The sequence below is a fragment of the Chrysemys picta genome, chromosome 1 (assembly GCF_011386835.1).
Source record: "Chrysemys picta bellii isolate R12L10 chromosome 1, ASM1138683v2, whole genome shotgun sequence".
NCBI lineage: Eukaryota > Metazoa > Chordata > Testudines > Emydidae > Chrysemys > Chrysemys picta.
Genome location: NC_088791.1, coordinates 213,326,224 through 213,345,185, shown reverse-complemented (window position 1 = coordinate 213,345,185; position 18,962 = coordinate 213,326,224). Strand labels below are relative to the sequence as shown.

The following is an 18,962-nucleotide window of genomic DNA, read 5'->3' as shown; positions in this document are numbered from 1 at the left end:
GGAAATAATATTCCTCAAAAACATCAATATTTTTAAATGCTGCAGTACTACTCTTAAAATATTATACAAATACTCCATCCATGTATCAACTGCTAGGTGACAAACATTCGTAGAAAGGAAATCTTGTGTATCTGAATTAGCTAAACACAGGATCAAGCACAATCATCTAATACTATAACAGGTTTCCTCCAAAATGGTCCAACCCTCTGTATCACTCATTATAAAAGCCACGTGTAGACTTTTCACATCAGCAAAATTGATACAAACAGCCATTAAGTAGAGGAGAATCTTGCATGTGTTCTATGGTCCAGTACATGCAGCCCTAGAGTTAGACATACAAGAATCTTAAAACCCGATCCAACTCCCATTGAAGTCAATGTGTTTCTATTGACTTCGACATGTTGAATCACATCCGTAATCTAGATTATATGAATATATTTAATAATTTTATACACACAACAGCACAATAGAGTTGATGTAAATGGTCTCTCAATTTTTGCAGTTCATTGGGTAAGAAGAGCGTGTTCATAATCTCAAAAATACTATAAACCCTACACATACAAACAAGATAGACGGATCTTGTAATGTAAAATGGCACTGATTTCCACAAAAGATTCATGAACTAAAATGTCATTACAACAAACTTAGGGCATAGCTACACTGCAATCAATGGGTATAATTGCAGCTCACGTAACCATACCTTAGCTAGCTTAATCTGGCTAGTCTGGTACCAGAGCAGTGAAGATGAGATGCATGTGCTTCCGAGTGGGCTGTACAAGCCTGCCCAAAGCCCTGGGTAATTATTTACACAGCAAGCAAGCACTTAAGCATGCACTGCTGTAGCTTTGCTGTTCTGGTCCCAAAGCTAGCTCGGGCATGTCTACACAAGCTGCCACCTCAAACTTTAGCCACTAATTCAGAATTCAAAAGCCTTCAGTTTTCATTGTTTCTTCCAGCGTTAGCCAGGTGTTTTCCCACAGGTTAGCTGTATAATGCTGTTAACATCCATTGCTGTGAAAGTGAGCTCTCTCAAGGGTATCAGAAATGAAAGAAAAATACATTCATGTACACTGTACCTCCAGTTGGTAGAAGCTCCCACTATAGCACTCAATCTGCTTCGCACTGAAACAAAATCAAAGCAAATCAGTCAAGTGACAAATGTGAAGTTGCCTGGTGCTAAAAGGTGCAATCTTCATCCCAAGAACAGGAAGATCAAGCAAAGTCATGCAAACAGTGGCTTGAAAACTAGATATTGTTGGCCAAATTCACTGCTGGTTTTAGTAGGTATATCATGATCTTGAGATGAGTTAACAAGACTCTCCACAGTTTAATAATGTAATTAACCTGGATTCTTTTTATCTTAGTAACATGATTCTGTAACCAGTTGTGTACAGCAAGGACCAACAGAAAATGCCTTCAGAAAATTTACTAATGCAAATACAAAAGTTGTTAGCTTTTTGAATAACTGAAAAAATGTGGCAGATCAATATCAACCTGGGGAATTAGAATATGGGGTCATTTCAGCCTAAACACAAACAAATCCTGGCTAATTCACAGACTGACAAAACAAACCCAAAAGGGAACAGTGCAGCTGAGGAAAAAAGGAAAATTTCTCTTTTTTAATCAATAATTTCCAAACAAGGACGGGCAGGGTCAGTATACTGGCTTTCGCAAGCAGGGACTCGTCTCCCTTGACGTAGAAATGCAGCTCTTAGCTGGGTTTATACCAGGGCCACGGTGTGGCCAACAGATATGCTGGCCGCCGCTTCCCGCAGCCTACATTAGCCTGGGACGGCAAACCGCAGCCAGTGGGAGCCGCGATCGGCCGAACCTGTGGACGCAGCAGGTAAACAAACCGGCCCAGCCCACCAGGGTGCTTACCCTGGTGGGCCGCATGCCAAAGGTTGCCTATTCCTGGCTTACACACAGGCAGTCAATAGTACTTCTACCATTGCCTGCACCAGTGAAACAGTTCTAGCATCTGTGCAAGGATGTGAGATTTTTTTTAATTTGGGGTGAAGAGGCAGATTAATGGTTCTGCTCTTTTCTCATTTGGGACTGCCAAGTTGATGCTAGGTCTACTCAAATCTAGGGTCTCTACTCTGTGAGTTCTAGTTTGGTATATGCACGGTGTGTTCAGTGCCTGAACTCATCCAGCAACAGTTCATAAATTTCAGACAGACAATGACATGAAGCAGTTTACACAAGCAGGGCAACCTTGCCTCCTTATCAAGATTTTTAGCAGGAAGAGAGAGAGGATTTTAAATTATGAAGACAGAATTAAGGACATATCAGCGAACAGTTATATAAAGAACAAAAGCAAGACACAGATTCAGCCACTGATATCACAGAAGCTGATCCTTCACATTTTTTATGCAAGGCAAATTAAAATCATTACACATAGTCTTGCTTTGCACATTCCAGACTGAACACTCAAGCTATTTGTATTAACAATTATCAAAAGTATATTTTGGATTAAGAAAAATTCCATGACTAATTTTACACCAATAAACCTTAACCAAAAGAAACGCTTAAAAATTAACTAAATTAAATTAAGCCTCATCAGTGGCCTATTTTTATAAGAAGAGCTACTCCACTGAATTCAATTAAATTCCACTCATGGAGCCAGCAGTGAACTTGCCCTAATATCCATTAGAGCAAAGCAGCATTAGAATGTACACCATCACAGCATCTACAACCATTTTTGTACTCATTTTTGTACTAACGCGCAAACTGAAAGAAAAGTAAATGTTTTCGCCCAGAATTTCTGTATCTTGATTTGAAGAGAAAGTTGTAGCCATTTCTAATTGTAAAGAGAGTGAGGCAATAAACTATTAATGACTTAATCCCCAATCTTGCAAAGATTTACATGTGCAAGTAGTCCCATTCACTTTTGTGCAACTATTCACAGATTTAAAACACAAAAGTGTTTGTAGGGTAGAAGATTTAGTACTTTCATTTTGATTACACAAAATGTAAAAGGAAAATGTGCATAATGAATATTATTAAAATGTGGGCAAACCAAATCCATTCCAATATACAGATTTAAAACCAAACAGTATTTCAGAATTTGTTTAGTGAGTAAATTCTATTATTCATCTACTCCCTTCTTCATTTAACAGGCTTTCAAGCAATTAGAGATAACGCTCCCTAAACTTCCATATCTGATTTACTATTTTGTTTTATTACGCACTCTAATCGCTTAACAGTATAAAATATTAGTAAACCATCCATGAAAGCAATTGCTTTATTTGTGACAGAAATGTTATGAGATCACGAATGGGAGGGGGTTCACGAAATGTTACAGGGGGTTCTTGGGAAAAAATTCCCTAATGGCGGACAGAGCTGTCCATAGGGACTCCGGGCAGCATGGGGCCAGCGGCCCGGAGCCCCTGGACTTTCAAGAGCTAAGCATATCAAAGCAAGCATAGCTATCACGCTGAGGAGATTTAAACTTCAAGACTCTTTATAAGAAATGGAAAGGGAGGTGGATATTTTTTGCTGTTTTTAAAATAAATAGGCAGCTAGTATTGTTTTTAAAATTATTACAAAGAACAAGTTTAAGCTTTGTTGTAATGTGCGTTGTTTGCCTGGACTGCTCAAGACCTGAATGCTTGTGTAGCAGGAACTCTTTGAGTTGGCTTCTTAAATACCTTTATGCTGTTTCACATCTTATACTCCTTGATGAAATATAGGAGCCTTGTCTTATAACAGGCTTATTCTAAGCAATACAAGCTATGAAGGTGAGATCTTGGAAGAGTGTTGCTGTTTTCATAATGTAATAAAAATACTGTAATGATAAATAATAATTAATAATAAATAGTGTGTAATAAGCATCTCATAAAAACAAATTTTATATTTCCAAGATCACTGCTTTTTATAATTTATACTCAGGTAAAGGAGAAAATCCCTGGAAATATTCATTTTTAGGAGGGCTTCGTGAGACTTGACATTTTAGTGAAAGGGGTTCACAGGTTGTTAAAGTTTGGGAACCACTGCTATGAGTCAATCCGTATGACCATGTGGCCCACACTATACAAAAGTCTGAGCATCCCTGCTATAGTGTACTAATAAAGTGATGCTGCATCAATTTCAAACTCTTTGTTACAGCTCCACTGTAACAGTATTCACTCAAACCAGAAAAGGTTTTCTAACTTAAAAAAAAAAAAAAAAAAAAAAAATCACTGAAGCTGTTTAGTATAAATAAAAATACTCTGAGTTCTTCAGGTCAAGAGAGAATATTGTAAACAGCAATGAAAGTGAAAGCTGAGGTGGCTCTACAAGGGATGGTATCAAGATACAGTTTTCTTCCAATTTGAACAGATGGAAATTTAAAGTAGCCTCAGAGACAGCTGACAGCTAGGAAAACAAACCCCAATGTTTCAGTGCATGTAGAGACTTTTACACAATGTACAAGAAATGGGCTCTTTGAAGACCAGAGTACTGAAAATAGTTTTCTATCAGCACAGAGAACTCTCCCACCAATATAGTTCTGTCTACATTGGTGTTTAGTTTGGGATAATTTACGTTGCTCACGTGTGTGGATTATTCACACCCCAGAACACTGTAAGTTATACTGAAGTAACCTGTAGTGTAGACAAGGTCAGAAAGTTTAGGAAAACAGCAAGCCGGTCCCTGGAATCAAAAAGGTTAAGAAACACTGCCCTAGAGAATGTGAAGGTAATCAGAGGCTGAGGCTGTTAACAGTATTTACTGGATGCACTGACATCTAATTTTCATTAAGAGCAAGAGTAAGCTTGCCATTAGTTTCAAGTACGTTACACAGCAGTAATCCCCAAACAAAGCGCCATATTGCGCCATCATTTTTTAAGCCGACCTTGCTATTGATTTCAGTGGGAGTTGCAGGTACTCAGCACATCTGAAAATCAACGTTTTTATTTAGATGTCTAACTGAGGCTTTAGGAGTCTAACTTTAGGCAGCCAACTTCGAAAATGTTGGCTTGGGTCTTTCAACAAAAGCAGACTAGAGTTGGTATGTGGCATCTCTTTAAATTATCAACATTGCTTCAAATACCAAGTCAAAGATTTTCAAACTTGAGTCCTTAAAGCTAGGCTGCTAAATCCATATATAGGGACCTAAATAAATAGCCTGAGTTTTCAAGAGTATTAATCGGTTACAATTCCTATTGATTTCATTGGAAGATACAGGCACTCAAAACTTTTCAAAAGTCAGGCTGCTTAAATTCCTAAATACGGATATTGGAGCGTGACTTCAGGCACCTAAGTTGGAAAAAACTTATTCCAGGGGCTTTCCTGAGTATACTTCTGTTTATACTTTTTGGGCCAAATCCTGCAATCTCTACTTTGACATAAATAAGAATTTTGCCTATGAGAGATTTACATGTATAAGAACTGCAGGATTTGTGCCTTAAAATATAAATGGTTTTATTACCTGCAGATTTTTAAAAAAATGCAAGTGATCTAGCATGCCCTTATATCAATCAGCACATTGTATATATGACCTGTGACAATATTTCTACCAATAAGATTGGAACCATTCACATGTCACAGTTAACAGTTTTAATGACCACAGGGATGACTTGTGAAAGTTGACAGAGAAAAATATTAATTTTTGTTTTTCATGAATCCTCAAATAAAGTTAGATAGTAGCAAGATAGGCTTGAAGCAGTTCTGTAAATATTAAAATGCATGCTGATTACCACCACACACCATTATTCACATGAATGGGTAAGTGTCCTGTGGAGTGGAAAAAACAAGTTAGATAATCAATACCACCATAAAACAAGGAAAAGAGTATACTTCTAGTCACGGGTTGTCTGGTTATTTTTCCCCTCCAAATTCCACTTTGCACATGCACATTAGTATCTAATTGTAGGCAACTTGTCTTCATTCAGTTACATGGTTAATTTTAATATTAATTTGTGCTAAGCACCAGTAATGACAATATCCCTTCCTGCCCAGAAGAGCTTACAATCTATAACCGTGATCCTGCAAACATTTATGCACATGCTTAACTTGACACATGTGAGCAGCCCCAAGGATCAGGGCCTCAACAGATGTAAATGGGGAAGAAAGTATGCAATAAGGAGGTCAGAGGAAGGAATAACATGGAGTATTTTTTTGGAGAGTTGCGGGGGTGGGAGAGGATGATCTTTAAAGGGTTGTTTGGTTCACCTCTTGTGAGGATACAGAAGAAGTGAGCTTTTTTTTTTACAGAAGGGATTTGAATGGAGGTCGGTAGTATGGAAAAACAAGTTGGGGTGAGCATCCAGCACTTAGGAGACAGCTTGGAAAAATAGATTAATATAGTGAATGGGAATGAAAGAAGGACAAGTTATTTATATGTAGCAATGGAAGTTTGCACGGTGTTTTTACAGGCAAATAAAGTTACAGGTTTAGAGCAGAACCTCACTAAGCAGTAAGTGTTATAATATACAAACCATCAATTGCTCCCCATTTCTCAGTAAATAACCAATAACAGAGTGCCCCTAGAAGCTTTTACAAAAATGTACTGTACTGTATTACTAGCTGGTACTGTTATAGCTAAATCTAAAATTACAATCACAATAAATGAACCAAGTACAATTTTCATTAAATACCACATGCAGTATCCTTGCTTTTCTTCCCCTCCTCCCCACCTCTCAATTATGTGTTTGCTCATTTACTAACACAAATCTCCAACATTCAGTAAATCACAATAAGTAACCTAGTCATTAGTACAAATGAGAGTTTCTATTTAGAGAATGACTGAAGGATTAGATAGTATCAGACACTAGCAGAATCTCAGAGGAATTATTTGTGTCCCATTTCAGTCCCTTTGTTCTATTTTAATGTACATGTTAAAAAATAAGAATGGCCATATTGGGTCAGACCAATGATCCATCTGGCCCAGTATCCTGTCTTCCAACAATGGCCAGTGCCAGATGCTTCAGAGGGCATGAAGAGAACTGGGCAATGTATCAAGTGATCCATCCCGTTGTCCACTCCCAGCTTCTAGCAGTCAGAAGTTTACGGACACCAGAGCATGGGGTTGTGTCCCTAACCATCTTGGCTAATAACCATTGATGGATCTATCCTCCTTGAGCGTATCTAATTCTTTTTTTAATCCAGTTATACTTTTGGCCATCACCATATCCACTGGAAACAAATTCCACAAGTTGACTGTGCATTATGTGAAGATGTATTTACTTTTATTTGTTTTAAACCTGCTATTGATTTCATTGGGTGACCCTGGATTCTTGTTATGTGAAGGGGTAATAACACTTCCTTATTCACTTTCTCCACATCGTTCATGATTTTATAGACGTCTATCATATCCCCCTTTTGTTGTCTCTTTTCTAAATTCAACAGTCCCAGTCTTTTTAACCTCTCTTCATATGGAAGCTTAATCCTTAATCATTTTTGTTGCCCTTCTCTGTATTTTTCCAATTCCAACATGTCTTTTTTTTAGATGGATCAACCAGAACTGCACACAGTGTTCAAGGTGTGTGCATCCCATTGATTTATATAGTTGCATTATGATATTTTCTTATCACCTATCTCTTTCCTAATGGTTTCTAATATTGTTAACTTTTTTTTTTTTTTTACTGCCGCTGCACATTGAGCAGATCCTTTCAGAGAACTAGCCACAAGCACACAAGCAAGAGATCTTGGAGTCAAACAGTTAATTAAGACTCCTAGACAAATTGGAGGATTGGGCCAAAAGAAATCTAATGAGGTTCAACAAGGACAAGTGCAGAGTCCTGCACTTAGGAAGGAAGAATCCCATTCACCGCTACAGGCTGGGGACTGACTGGCTTAGCGGCAGTTCTGCAGAAAAGGACCTGTGGATAAGAAGTTGGATGAGTCAACAGTGTGCCCTTGTTGCCAAGAAGGCTAACGGCATATTTGGCTGCATTAGTAGGAGCATTGCCAGCAGATCGAGGGAAGTGATTATTCCCCTCTATTCGGCACTGGTGAGGCCACATCTGGAGTATTGCATCCAGTTTTCCTCCCCCAAGCCCCCCTACAGAAAGGATGTGGACAAATTGGAGAGAGTCCAGCAGAGAGCAACGGAAATTATTAGAGGGCTGGGGCACATGACTTATGAGGAGAGGCTGAGGGAACTGGGCTTATTTAGTCTGCAGAAAAGAAGAGTGAGGGGGGATTTGATAGCAGCCTTCAACAACCTGAAGGGGGGTTCCAAAGAGGATGGAGCTCGGCTGTTCCCAGTGGTGGCAGATGACAGAACAAGGAGCAGTGGTCTCAAGTTGCAGTGGGGGAGGTCTCTAGGAGGGTGGTGAAGCACTGGAATGGGTTACCTAGGGAGGTGGTGGAATCTCCTTCCTTAGAGGTTTTTAAGGCCCAGCTTGACAAAGCCCTGGATGATGTAGTTGGAGTTGGTCCTGCTTTGAGCAGGGGGTTGGACTAGATGACCTCCTGAGGTCTCTTCCGACCTTAATCTTCTATGATTTTGTACGTATAGTTAGAATTATGTACGTATAGTTAGAATTATGTTTTCCAATGTGCATTACTTTGGATTTATCAACATTGAATTTCATCTGCCATTTTTTTTGCCCAAGGTGGGTGAGGTAATATCTTTTATTGGACAACTTCTGTTGGTGAGAGAGACAAGCTTTTGAATCACACATATGCCCAATCACCCAGCTTTGTGAGATCCCTTTTTAACTCTTCACAGTCAGCTTTGGACTTAACTATTTTGAGTAATTTTGTATTGTCTGCAAACTTTTCCACCTCACTGTTTACCCCTTTTTCCAGATCATTTAGAAATATGCTGAACAGCACTGGTCTCAGTAAAGATCGTTTACCTCTCTCCACCATGAAAACTGACCATTTATTCCTAACCTTTGTTTCCTATCTTTTAACCAGTTACTGATCCATCAGAGGACTCTCCCTCTTATCTCATGACTGCCTAGTTTGCTTAAGAGCCTTTGGTAAGGGACCTTATCAAAGGCTTTCTAAAAGTCCAAATACACTATATCCACAGATCACCTTTGTCTACATGCTTGTTGTCATCCTCAAAGAATTCTAATAGATTGGGGAGGCACGATTTCCCTTTACAAAAACTGTGTTGACTCTTCGCCAACTTATCGTGTTCATCTATGCATCTGATAATTGTGTTCTTTACTACTGTTTCAACCAATATTCCTGGTACTGGAGTTAGGCTTACTGGCCTGTAATTGCCAGGATTGCCTCTTGAGACTTTTTTTTAAAAATGAGCATTACATTAGCTATCCTCCAGTTGTCTGGTACAGAGGCTGAGTTTACAGATAGGTTACATTGCACAGTTAGTAGCTCTGCAGTTTCATATTAGAGTTCCTTCAGAACTTAGGTAAATATCATCTGGTCCTGGTGACTTATTACAGTTTAATTTATCAATTTGTTCCTAAACCTCCTCTACTGACACTTCAATCTAGGACAGTTCCTCAGATAAATCATCTAAAAAGAATGGCTGGGATGTGGGAATCTCCCTCATATTATTTGCAGTAAAGACAGATGCAAAGAAGTCTTTAGCTTCTCCACAATGGCCTTGTCTTACTTGAATGCTCCTTCAGTATCTCAATCATCCAGTGACCCCACTGATTGTTTGACTGGCTTCCTGCTTCTGATGTACTTAAAAAAAATTGCTGTTAGTTTTTGTGTCTTTTTGCTAGTTGCTTTTCAAATTCTTTTTTGGGCTGCCTAACTGTAATTAGTATTTGCATTTACTTTCGTTTAAAAATTAAAACATTAACGCTTCATGTTTCATATTTAATTATTATAAATCTGATTAAAAACAGTATTTTAATATAAAATAATACTGATGTAAATTTTCATAATCCATGGTTCTGATCAGATTAAAGGATTTTCAGATATAATTTCTTATGTATAAAAACTCAGTTTTTCTGGAGGATATTTCAGTTCTATTCCTCACTTTGTTCTCTTCTTGCCCATCCTCCCCCACCATCCATATGTCCCCATTCTACAGTTACCCTCCATCCAGAACGCATCCTCAGGGAAAAAGGAAAGGTGTCTTCCCAAAAAACAGACATGAGCTTTCCGCTTTTCCAGGCAAAAAGGACCATGCTGATACCCTGAACTTGTATGCTGCATTCACACAGTTTTACCATTAGTTCAACACATGTGCAAGAATTTTACATAAAAGAAACTGTCAGAAACTATGTCTTAAATAATATGAACTACACTAAGGGATATGCTCTTTACAATACATCCATGTCACTCCTTAATGGGAGTTGCATGAGAGTATTAGAACGAAAAGTACAATGAACTGTATTTAATGCTGTATTTAATGTTAGAGAAGTAGATATTGTTATAAGAAAATGTAAAAAGGGAACTTTTCTGCTTTCTCTGTGTGTTGTTGACATAGCTTTCAAAGGTTGTAAAGAAATCAGAAAGCTGGTTTGCATCCTACCTACAGTGGATTCTTGGTCTGTGTAGATAACTGGGAAAAGTGAAACAGACAATGTGTATTTTTTCTAGATAGATACAAGCAAGACAGATTAGGAAGGATAAACACTGACTGGACAGAACTAGTCAGCAACTACAAGGCCATAACAAAAAGATATGTAACAATACAACAACAGTTGAAAGAAATAATGAACACATGAAAGAAATGGTTAAATAAAAGATAGCTAAGGAGGTACCTGTTACTTTTTTATTTATTCTGCTAAAACTATATTAGAAAACATATTTAGAATGGAATGTTTGCAGATTAGGTAGTTTAAATAATTTGTGCCCATGCAATGTTACAGGACAAGGTATAAAGAATGCGTGTTTAACAACAGGAGGTGGAGCAATGCAGGACTTATACCAGATTGGACCAGATGCCAGAAATACCTAGCCCTGGGGCATAGGTAGGCTAACTTATCATTACATTATCCTGCTCTATCTACTTTACTTATGCTTTATACTTGATTAAGGTGGTAATATATTGTCCTAACATTTTACTATTAAAGCGTTAAACTAGTTAAGCTTAGTAACTGATAAGGACAGTGCTTTTCACCCAACAGTATAAAGGAAAGAATAAAACCCTTTAATGACATGATCTTCCAAAATTCAACCAGTTATATTACCTTCAAACATGTCTGGAGGAGACTGGAAGCCATTAGTCATGGATGTCAGTGCCCTAGCCAGAAGAGAAGGAGCCTTCCTTACAGTACACCATCTGTAGACATGAAAGGAATTAAGCATCATTCAAAATTACTGCAGTGAAAACAAATGAGAAAGGTACACACTACTTCAGAGACTCATTTAACCATTTTCATAGAAGTTTTTTTTCAGAAGCAACGCAATAGTTTAAACATATTATAGGTGGAGTTGGCTAAATTGCAAATTGACATGTGCAGAGAATTAGTAAAAGAGACAAGTTTGCATTACTTGTATGGTAAAAATATTTTGAGGAGCGGGGGGCAAAGTAAAGCCAAATCAGGTATGTTGTTTCCCCACAGAAAGAACTGTTGAATTTTTCATAACATTGTTTGGAAGAAGTTGTCAATGAAGCATATAAACAGTGGCCAAGATTTTCAGAAATGCCTCATGAGTTTAGGTTCCCAATCTGAGGCACCTTAAAGGGGCTTGGTCAGCGGAGACTGCAGTTGGAAGTTAGGAGCCTACATACCTTGGTGGATCTGGGCCTTAATGTTTCTGTGCCTCAATTTATCCATTTGTAAAATAGGTACAGCAACACTTCTAAATCATTTTGGGATTCTTGGACGTACCTAATGTTTTTACTAAAGTGAACATGAGTTTAAATCATTTAAGGTAACATTAATAGGGAAAATGTAAAATTCACGAAATAAAGGTTTTGTTTTATTGCAGTAAGACCCTAGTTTTAATCTGGAAAAATAAAACAAACAACAAAGGAGGCTTATTGATATTAGTTAAAAAGCTATGTCATTTCAGGTCACTGTCTCACAGAGTGCAAGTTCCTTAACATTAGGGTGGATGCTCAGCACTGAAATCAACTGAAGTTAGGAGTCTAAACACCTTTGAGGATCTGGGCTTAAATGACTTCCTTAAGGTTACATACTGAGTCAGCACCAAAGTTGCTAGATTTTTTTGAGTCCTGACTTCAAGTTTCATAGTTTGTTCAACGAAGCAACATTGTTTTTTCTGATAAGATACATTGTTATTGATTTGTATTTGCATGCTCCCCATATTAATCTCAATAGGCCAGATAGTCCCTAAAGAATCAGAGAATATCAGGGTTGGAAGGAACCTCAGGAGGTCATCAAGTCCAATGTCCTGCTCAAAGCAGGACCAATCCCCAACTAAATCATCCCAGCCAAGGCTTCGTCAAGCCTGACCTTAAAAACTTCTAAGGAAGGAGATTCCACCACCTTCCTAGGTAACCCATTCCAGTGCTTCACCACCCTCCTAGTGAAAAAGTTTTCCCTAATATCCAACCTAAACCTCTCCCACTGCCACTTAAGACCATTACTCCTGGTTCTGTCTGGTAAAATTCTCACAGCAATCCCCCATATTGTCCTGTCAAGGAACAGGGTTTGCCTGTCCCTCAACCTCCTGCAGAAATGGCCAAAGGGTTCACCTCAAAAATGGGTAGGTCTTCAGCATGTATAATAGGGCAGGGCTGTCTACATAAAGATCATGTATCGCCACACCACTATGGACCCTGCACCTCTCTAGCTGATTTAACTAACAGGACAGTAAAAACACTAGAACAATGGCCCCCAAACTGTGGGGCGTGCCCTCCTGGGGGGGGGGGGCAGAGAGAGCACCACTCAGTTCCACTCTGCCCCCAGCTCTTTTCCAGCCCAACCCCCAGCTGTGGCCCCAGGTCCTGGCTGCAGCTCTGCACCCAGCCACTGCCCCAGCTGCTGGCCCCAGTTGATGCCCAGCCTTGGCCCGTGGCTCCCAGCCAGGCTGCAGCCCCAGCCTCAGCCGCTGGCCACAACCGTGGCCCCAGCTCCCAACCAATCTCCCAGGTGGCATGGACATGAGTAAGGGGGGGCAAGACGTAAAAGAGTTGGGACCACTGCACTAAATCTCATCTGCACTAGGAACTGCTGCAGTGGTAATGGTGGAAACTTTATTTTAACATCCCCTACTGCAGACACAGCCTTTGACTCCAACAGACACTTTTATTAGCAGAGCCCCCAGGTGATCTATTGCTTAACTCAGTTCACAGTCCTATATGATTTTAAAATACAAAGGCAAGTACTTTAGGAGGAAAAAATGTTTTAACATTTAAGACCATATTCTGGCCTCACTGACCCTGTACAGGCTCAGCCCATTGGCATCAATAGAGTTGCACAGGGTATAAATTAGGGCAGAATTTAGCCCCAAGCATTACTAGAAAAGGGTTCAAAATCTGCCTGTTTGGTTTGTTTGCATTTCAGTTCAAACAGCTTGCTTGGATTTAAACATTCCTCTACAGTGTTTTCAACTCAAGTAGTACAGCTTTATGATAGTCCAGAACTGCAAAATTAAGTTAAATACTGAAAACGACAGTACAGCTCTTCAATTTTCATTATCTAAGATGAGTGAAATGCAAAAAAAAAGCAATTGGCATTAATGGCAAAAAAATGCATTTTTCAAGCTGAATTATTTAATTAATGATTTGTAAAGCAGCTAATTTAATATCTATGTAGCCTGGTTCTTCACTGCCTTGCACACTGTGTAGTTATCTGTAAAACGCTGCCGAATCACAGTGCAAGAATCAGGTCTGTGTATTTTAACCGGATAGTGCCCATCTACAGAGTGAAGCTCGTTAGTGCGTGGCTGGGATTTTGACGGCCTATCCGTGCACCCTGGCAGCGGAGCCGACGATAATGTTGCATCTGGACCTTACAAGGGGGGGGGGAATTTACTTTGTGATTTTTTCACACGAAGCAGCGTCGGGCAGGCGCGAGCCCTGGGGACCGGAGACCAGTGACCGCCCCCCGCACAGGGCCAGACACGGCACCACCAGGCGGGCGCGGGAGCCAGGGCGCAGGCAAAGGCGGCTCCCTGGGCAGTCCCGCTACCCGCCTCCGGCCCTCGGGCTCCGGGGGACTCCGGCGCCAGCGCCGCGAACGGGCCGACGGTGCCCCGCAAAACCGAGCGGAACCCGGGGGCTCCCGACGGGCACCCAGGGGCCAGCGAGCGGCTGCTGCTCCCCAGGCGGCACGACGGCTCCGCCCGGCCCATGGCTGCCCGGGGGGCACCGGCCGCGCTCGGTCCCCTGCCGAGCCCCGGGGCGGGGGCAGCGGCCTGTGGCCCTGGAGCAGCTCGAACCCCGGCCCGGCCCGGCCACTCACCTGAGCGCCAACATCCTGCCCCCGAGCGCCGAGAACCGCCGCCCCGCGGCGGGAACTCAGTCCTCCAGCACCATAGACACGCAACAGTGCCCCCGGCGCAGAGAGCCGCCGTATCCTTTTTTCTGTCTATGGTTCCTTCCGTCTGCCCCCCACCCCCTCCGTGCCTACATGGTTCCTTCCATCCCGCCCGGCGCTGTGCCCTGGCTTCTGGTCCGCTGTGCCTGGTTGCCGCGCGCACGGCACGCGCTGAGCTCTGCACGTGCCCTTCAGACTCCTCTCCTGTGCCTCGAAGGCTCTGCCCCGGCTGGCACCTGCATCCTCCCCCAGCTCTCCGTGCCCTGCCTTGGTGTCATTGTTAACCCTACTCCTACAAACAGAGCCTGCCTCCAGTGAGCCCTGCATCCTCCCGCCCTCTGTGCCTCAGCACGCACTTAACGAGCTCATCTGTGGCTAGCAACAGAGGAAGGGCCGTACTGAGTTAGACCAGTGGTCCCTCTAGCCTAGCATGGTGTGTAGCAGCAGCTGGTGCCAGGTGGGAAAGTTATTTACTTGTTCCCATAATATAATAACTAGGGGCCACAAAATGAAAATAATGGGCAGTAGGTTTAAAATAAATGAAAGGAAGTTCTTCACACAGCGCACAGTCAACCTGTGGAACTCCTTGCCTGAGGAGCTTGGGAAGGCTAGGACTATAACAGGGTTTAAAGGAGAACTAGATAAATTCATGGCGGTTAAGTCCATTAATGTCTATTAGCCAGGATCACAGGCGCCAACTTTTGTTGGCACCGGTGGGTGCTCGCCCCCCCCCACGGCCCCTACTCCGCCCCCTCCCTGCCCCATTGGATCCCTCCCCAAATCCCCTCCCTGGCCCCACACACACCCCCACAACCCTGCCCCCGCTCTGCCCCATTGGATCCTTCCCCAAATCCCCGCCTCTTCCCCAAGCGCACCGCATTCCTCCCCCCTCCCTCCCAGGCTTGCGCGAAACACCTGTTTCACGGTGCAAGCGCTGGGGGGGACGGGGGAGAAATAGGATGCAACAGCCTGCTCAGGGGACGAGGCGGAGGTGAGCTGCAGCGGAGGGGGCGGTTCGGGGAGCTGCTGGTGGGTGCTCCGCACCCACCAATTTTTCCCCACAGAGTTGGCACCTATGGCCAGGATGGGTAAGGAATGGTGTCCTTAGCCTCTGTTTGTCAGAGGCTGGAGATGGATGGCAGGAGAGAACATAAGAATGACCATACTGGGTCAGACCAAGGGTCCATCCAGCCCAGCACTGTCGGCAGACAGACTGCTGGGCTGGATGGACCTTTGGTCTGACCCAGTATGGCCATTCTTATGTTCTTATGTGCTTCAGAGGGAATGAACAGAACAGGGCAATTATCAAGCGATCCATCTGCTGTTGTCCACTCCCACCTTCCAGCAGTTGGAAGTTTAAGGATGCCTAGAGCGTAGGGTTACGTCTCTGGCCATCTTTTGGCTAATAGCCACCCCTGAACCTATTCTTCAGTCATGAGTACAATGTAGCTATACAGAACTGGGTGCCAAGTGTGAAAACATATAGCCCCTCATGACAAATGGGAGGTGGTGGGAGAGCCAGAAATCCTGACTGGTTAGTGCAGATTCTGTATGTGCCTGTGAGTGGCTACACATCCATATGTGTTTTGAATCAATTATTAGCTTCCATCTATCCTGGGTTCTCTGTAAATTGTGTTTTCTTCAAGCTGGCCAAACCTTCCTGTTGAGAAATAGCTAAGGTGGATGCTTGCATTGCATCTTGCCTCAGTCATTTAAACTGAGCAGACCTAGTGACATCTGATGCATGGAGCGTCAGATAGGATAAATGAAACTGAGGGGAGCAAAGCAAGTGTGTGTGGAGTGGGGGATTCATTCTTGCCTTCTGCTAAAAATTGGCTTCTTTTACTTGGAGCTCATCAAGGGGTTTTGTTTGTTTTGTCATCTGACCCCAGGGAAAGCAGTAACAGGTCACTGTTCAGAAAAGGCACCATATCTTCTGATCCAGGCACCAGCTTAACAAGCAGGTGCTTGGGGTGGCCACTTCGGAGAGGGGCGGCACGTCCAGCTCTTCAGCGGCAATTCGGCGGACGGCCCCTCGCTCCTGCTCGGAGCGAAGGACCTCCCGCCAAATTGCTGCCACAGATCGCGATCGCGGCTTTTTTGTTTTGTTTTGTTTTTGTTTGGCTGCTTGGGGCGGCCAAAACCCTGGAGCTGGCCCTACCTTCAAGTTCAGGTGTTTCACATCTGGTTTATTTTTCTTGGTCCCCACAGCCATTCTTGGTAGAATTCCCATGCAATCTGCTTCTTTCTGGCTGATTTGTAACCACCCTGTCCTTCCAACCGCCTGTTTCCCACGCACACCTCCCCCTTTTGTTTTATTTAAGACTCAGGCAGGGTTGTAGAACCTTCTGAGCAGGGCCGGTGCAAGGATATTTTGCGCCCTAGGCGAAACTTCCACCTTGTACCCTCCCCCCCGCACATCGGTTCATTGAGGGGCAAATCCCAATGAGCTTTTATAGACCCCAGAGGCCACCCTGCCCAGGGGCCAGCTGTGCCCAGGGGCTGCTCCCCAGACCAGGTTCCCCCCTCCCCGCCCCCTGAACTCCCCTGGAGGGTGCACAATCCTCCCGTGAGCCCTCCCCACCCCACCCTGGCAGCCCCCACCCCGAGTCCACTCACTGGCTTTGCCGGGTTTGGGCCACTGCAGCAGCTCAGCAGGGAGGAGCTGCCTTCTGGGGGCTCCTGCAGCAGATGCATGTGGGCAGAGGCCCCCGTGTGCCCCCCCGGTTCCCTCCTCACCGCGCTCAGGCTCTGCGGCTCCTGGGAGTGTGAGCCACCACCGCTGCCCCTCCCGGAGCAGGCTCAGGGCCCCGTGCCCCAGTGGCGGCTCACATGCCCAGGAGCCGCAGAGCCCGAGTTTGGCATGGGGGGTGCACGGGGGCCTCTGCCTGCATGCATCTGCTGCAGCTTGGGCAGGAGGGGCGGGGGGCGTGGCTGCTCCCCGCTAGTGGCACCGCCGCCTTTGCAGGGCTCCTGCCCCCCTGCGCCGCGCCAGCTTCTCCATGGCTGGGGCTCGCCGCCCCTGCAAGCCTATGCTCTGGCTCTCCAATGCCTCCGGAAGGCGGCTTCTCCCTGCCAAGCTAGGGCACCACTTTTTGGCGCCTCCAGGGATCCTTAGGATTTATGAGGCCCTATGTAGTATTATTAAACTGGTGCGCCTATGCCCGACGGCAGCCTGAGATTGCAGCCCGGCGGGGGCAGAGGCGGAGGGACAAGGCAGAAAGAATAACAAGACGCCCGGCCTGCCTCACGGTGGCGGAGAGTCACAGTTCCCCGCAGAGACCCCTGTACCCTCTCCCTCAGGCAGAATGGACATGCAGAAGGTACCTAATTAAAAGCACTAAATTTGGGAATAAAAAATGTCAGTCAGGTTTTTTGATATGTTCTGAAGTTTGTCAGACATTTATTTGCAAAAACTTTGTAGTGAGGGTGAGTCAGCTGTCTTACTGAATACAACATTAAATATTATGGAATACATGATGCAGCTCTTCTCTGTTTTACATTTTGTTAATCAGTATTTCTAAGCTGATTTTATATTTTAAATGTACTCTTAAGCCTTCATAAAGTAATCGTTCCAGATTACAGCATATTTAACTCACTGAAACAGACATTATTTTAAATTAATCAGTCACAGAGGTTTAGCATGTTCATAACAATGATCATTGCTTTTAGAAAAAGGGAACACTAATTTACTGTGTGTGATGACTGTGATCTCCATAACAATACACATGTTTATGAAATTTCACCAACTTTAAAAAATATGTTTCCAAAGATTTTAGGCATAACAAAGGATTTTATATCTTACTAAGGTACTGATTTTGCATAAAACTAGTTCATCAGATAGTCAGAAGTAAAGAAAGGGAAATTCTATGTCCAGCTATCTGGAAGCAAAGGGCTGTTGCTTCCTTCAATGGGGGAAGGGGGGAAGAGATGAACGGAGAAATGGTTGGACAGAAAGGACAGGAAGACTTTGGAAGTAAGTTTTTTTCTATAGTAATTAAAATGTGTATTTTAGATAAGGGTGGTCTTTTGAAGAATTTATTTAAAAAAACATATGTCTGAAGATCCAAGCATTTAAGGCTAAAGATGATTGTGCATCTAAAACTCTATGCAAGGATTTTTTTTAGAGATATGATTTTATAATATTCACCAACTCACTAATGAAATATTTTTAAAGCAAATTTTAAACTAAGGTCCCCCCACAGGTTGACTGTTAAGAAATTTAAGGATGCAGTACAAAGAAACAAAGCCATCTCACTTTCATGGCTACACAGACAATATAAACAACTCTGAGAAACTTATGAATCAGAACTATAAGGATAGATGTTTGCCAATGCTGTCATGAGAATCATAGATTCCATGATTTTAAATTGTTCATTTAAAATATCAGTGACACTTACTTGGGATTTTTGTGGAGGAGAAGGTGATCAAATAAATATATGCCTTGTTTAGAGCCTTAACACAGATGTAATCAGGATTACATGAGAAGCTATAAGAGAAGAGGGTATTATTTATTTCAGTAAGTAGTAAAAGCAGGGATACTAAATTGTTTATATATTTCAACAGCAATGCCTTTCATTAATCTCTCACCCTTCTTCTCTCTTTATTTCCTTCTTACTCATGAAGAGTCACTTCCTGTCTGACTAG

At 42.8% G+C, this 18,962-nt stretch overlaps 1 protein-coding gene across 4 annotated transcripts in view; it reads right to left on the bottom strand.

The window, feature by feature from the left end:
* The window catches only part of ACOT9 (acyl-CoA thioesterase 9), a 37,801-nt gene extending 23,259 nt beyond the window's left edge, over window positions 1-14,542 (bottom strand). For 2 of the 4 annotated variants that reach the window (XM_008170209.4, XM_008170211.4), the window contains exons 1-4: window positions 14,241-14,542; window positions 11,055-11,146; window positions 5,692-5,718; window positions 1,077-1,122 (exon numbers count right to left, since the gene is read on the bottom strand). In XM_008170209.4, coding sequence (XP_008168431.1) covers window positions 1,077-1,122; window positions 5,692-5,718; window positions 11,055-11,146; window positions 14,241-14,254 — 179 coding nt within the window. In that variant the 5' untranslated portion in view covers window positions 14,255-14,542. The remainder of the gene's footprint in view (window positions 1-1,076; window positions 1,123-5,691; window positions 5,719-11,054; window positions 11,147-14,240) is intronic. The other 2 variants (XM_008170210.4, XM_042859097.2) reach the window with 2 other exon arrangements.
* Window positions 14,543-18,962: the final 4,420 nt, after the last annotated feature.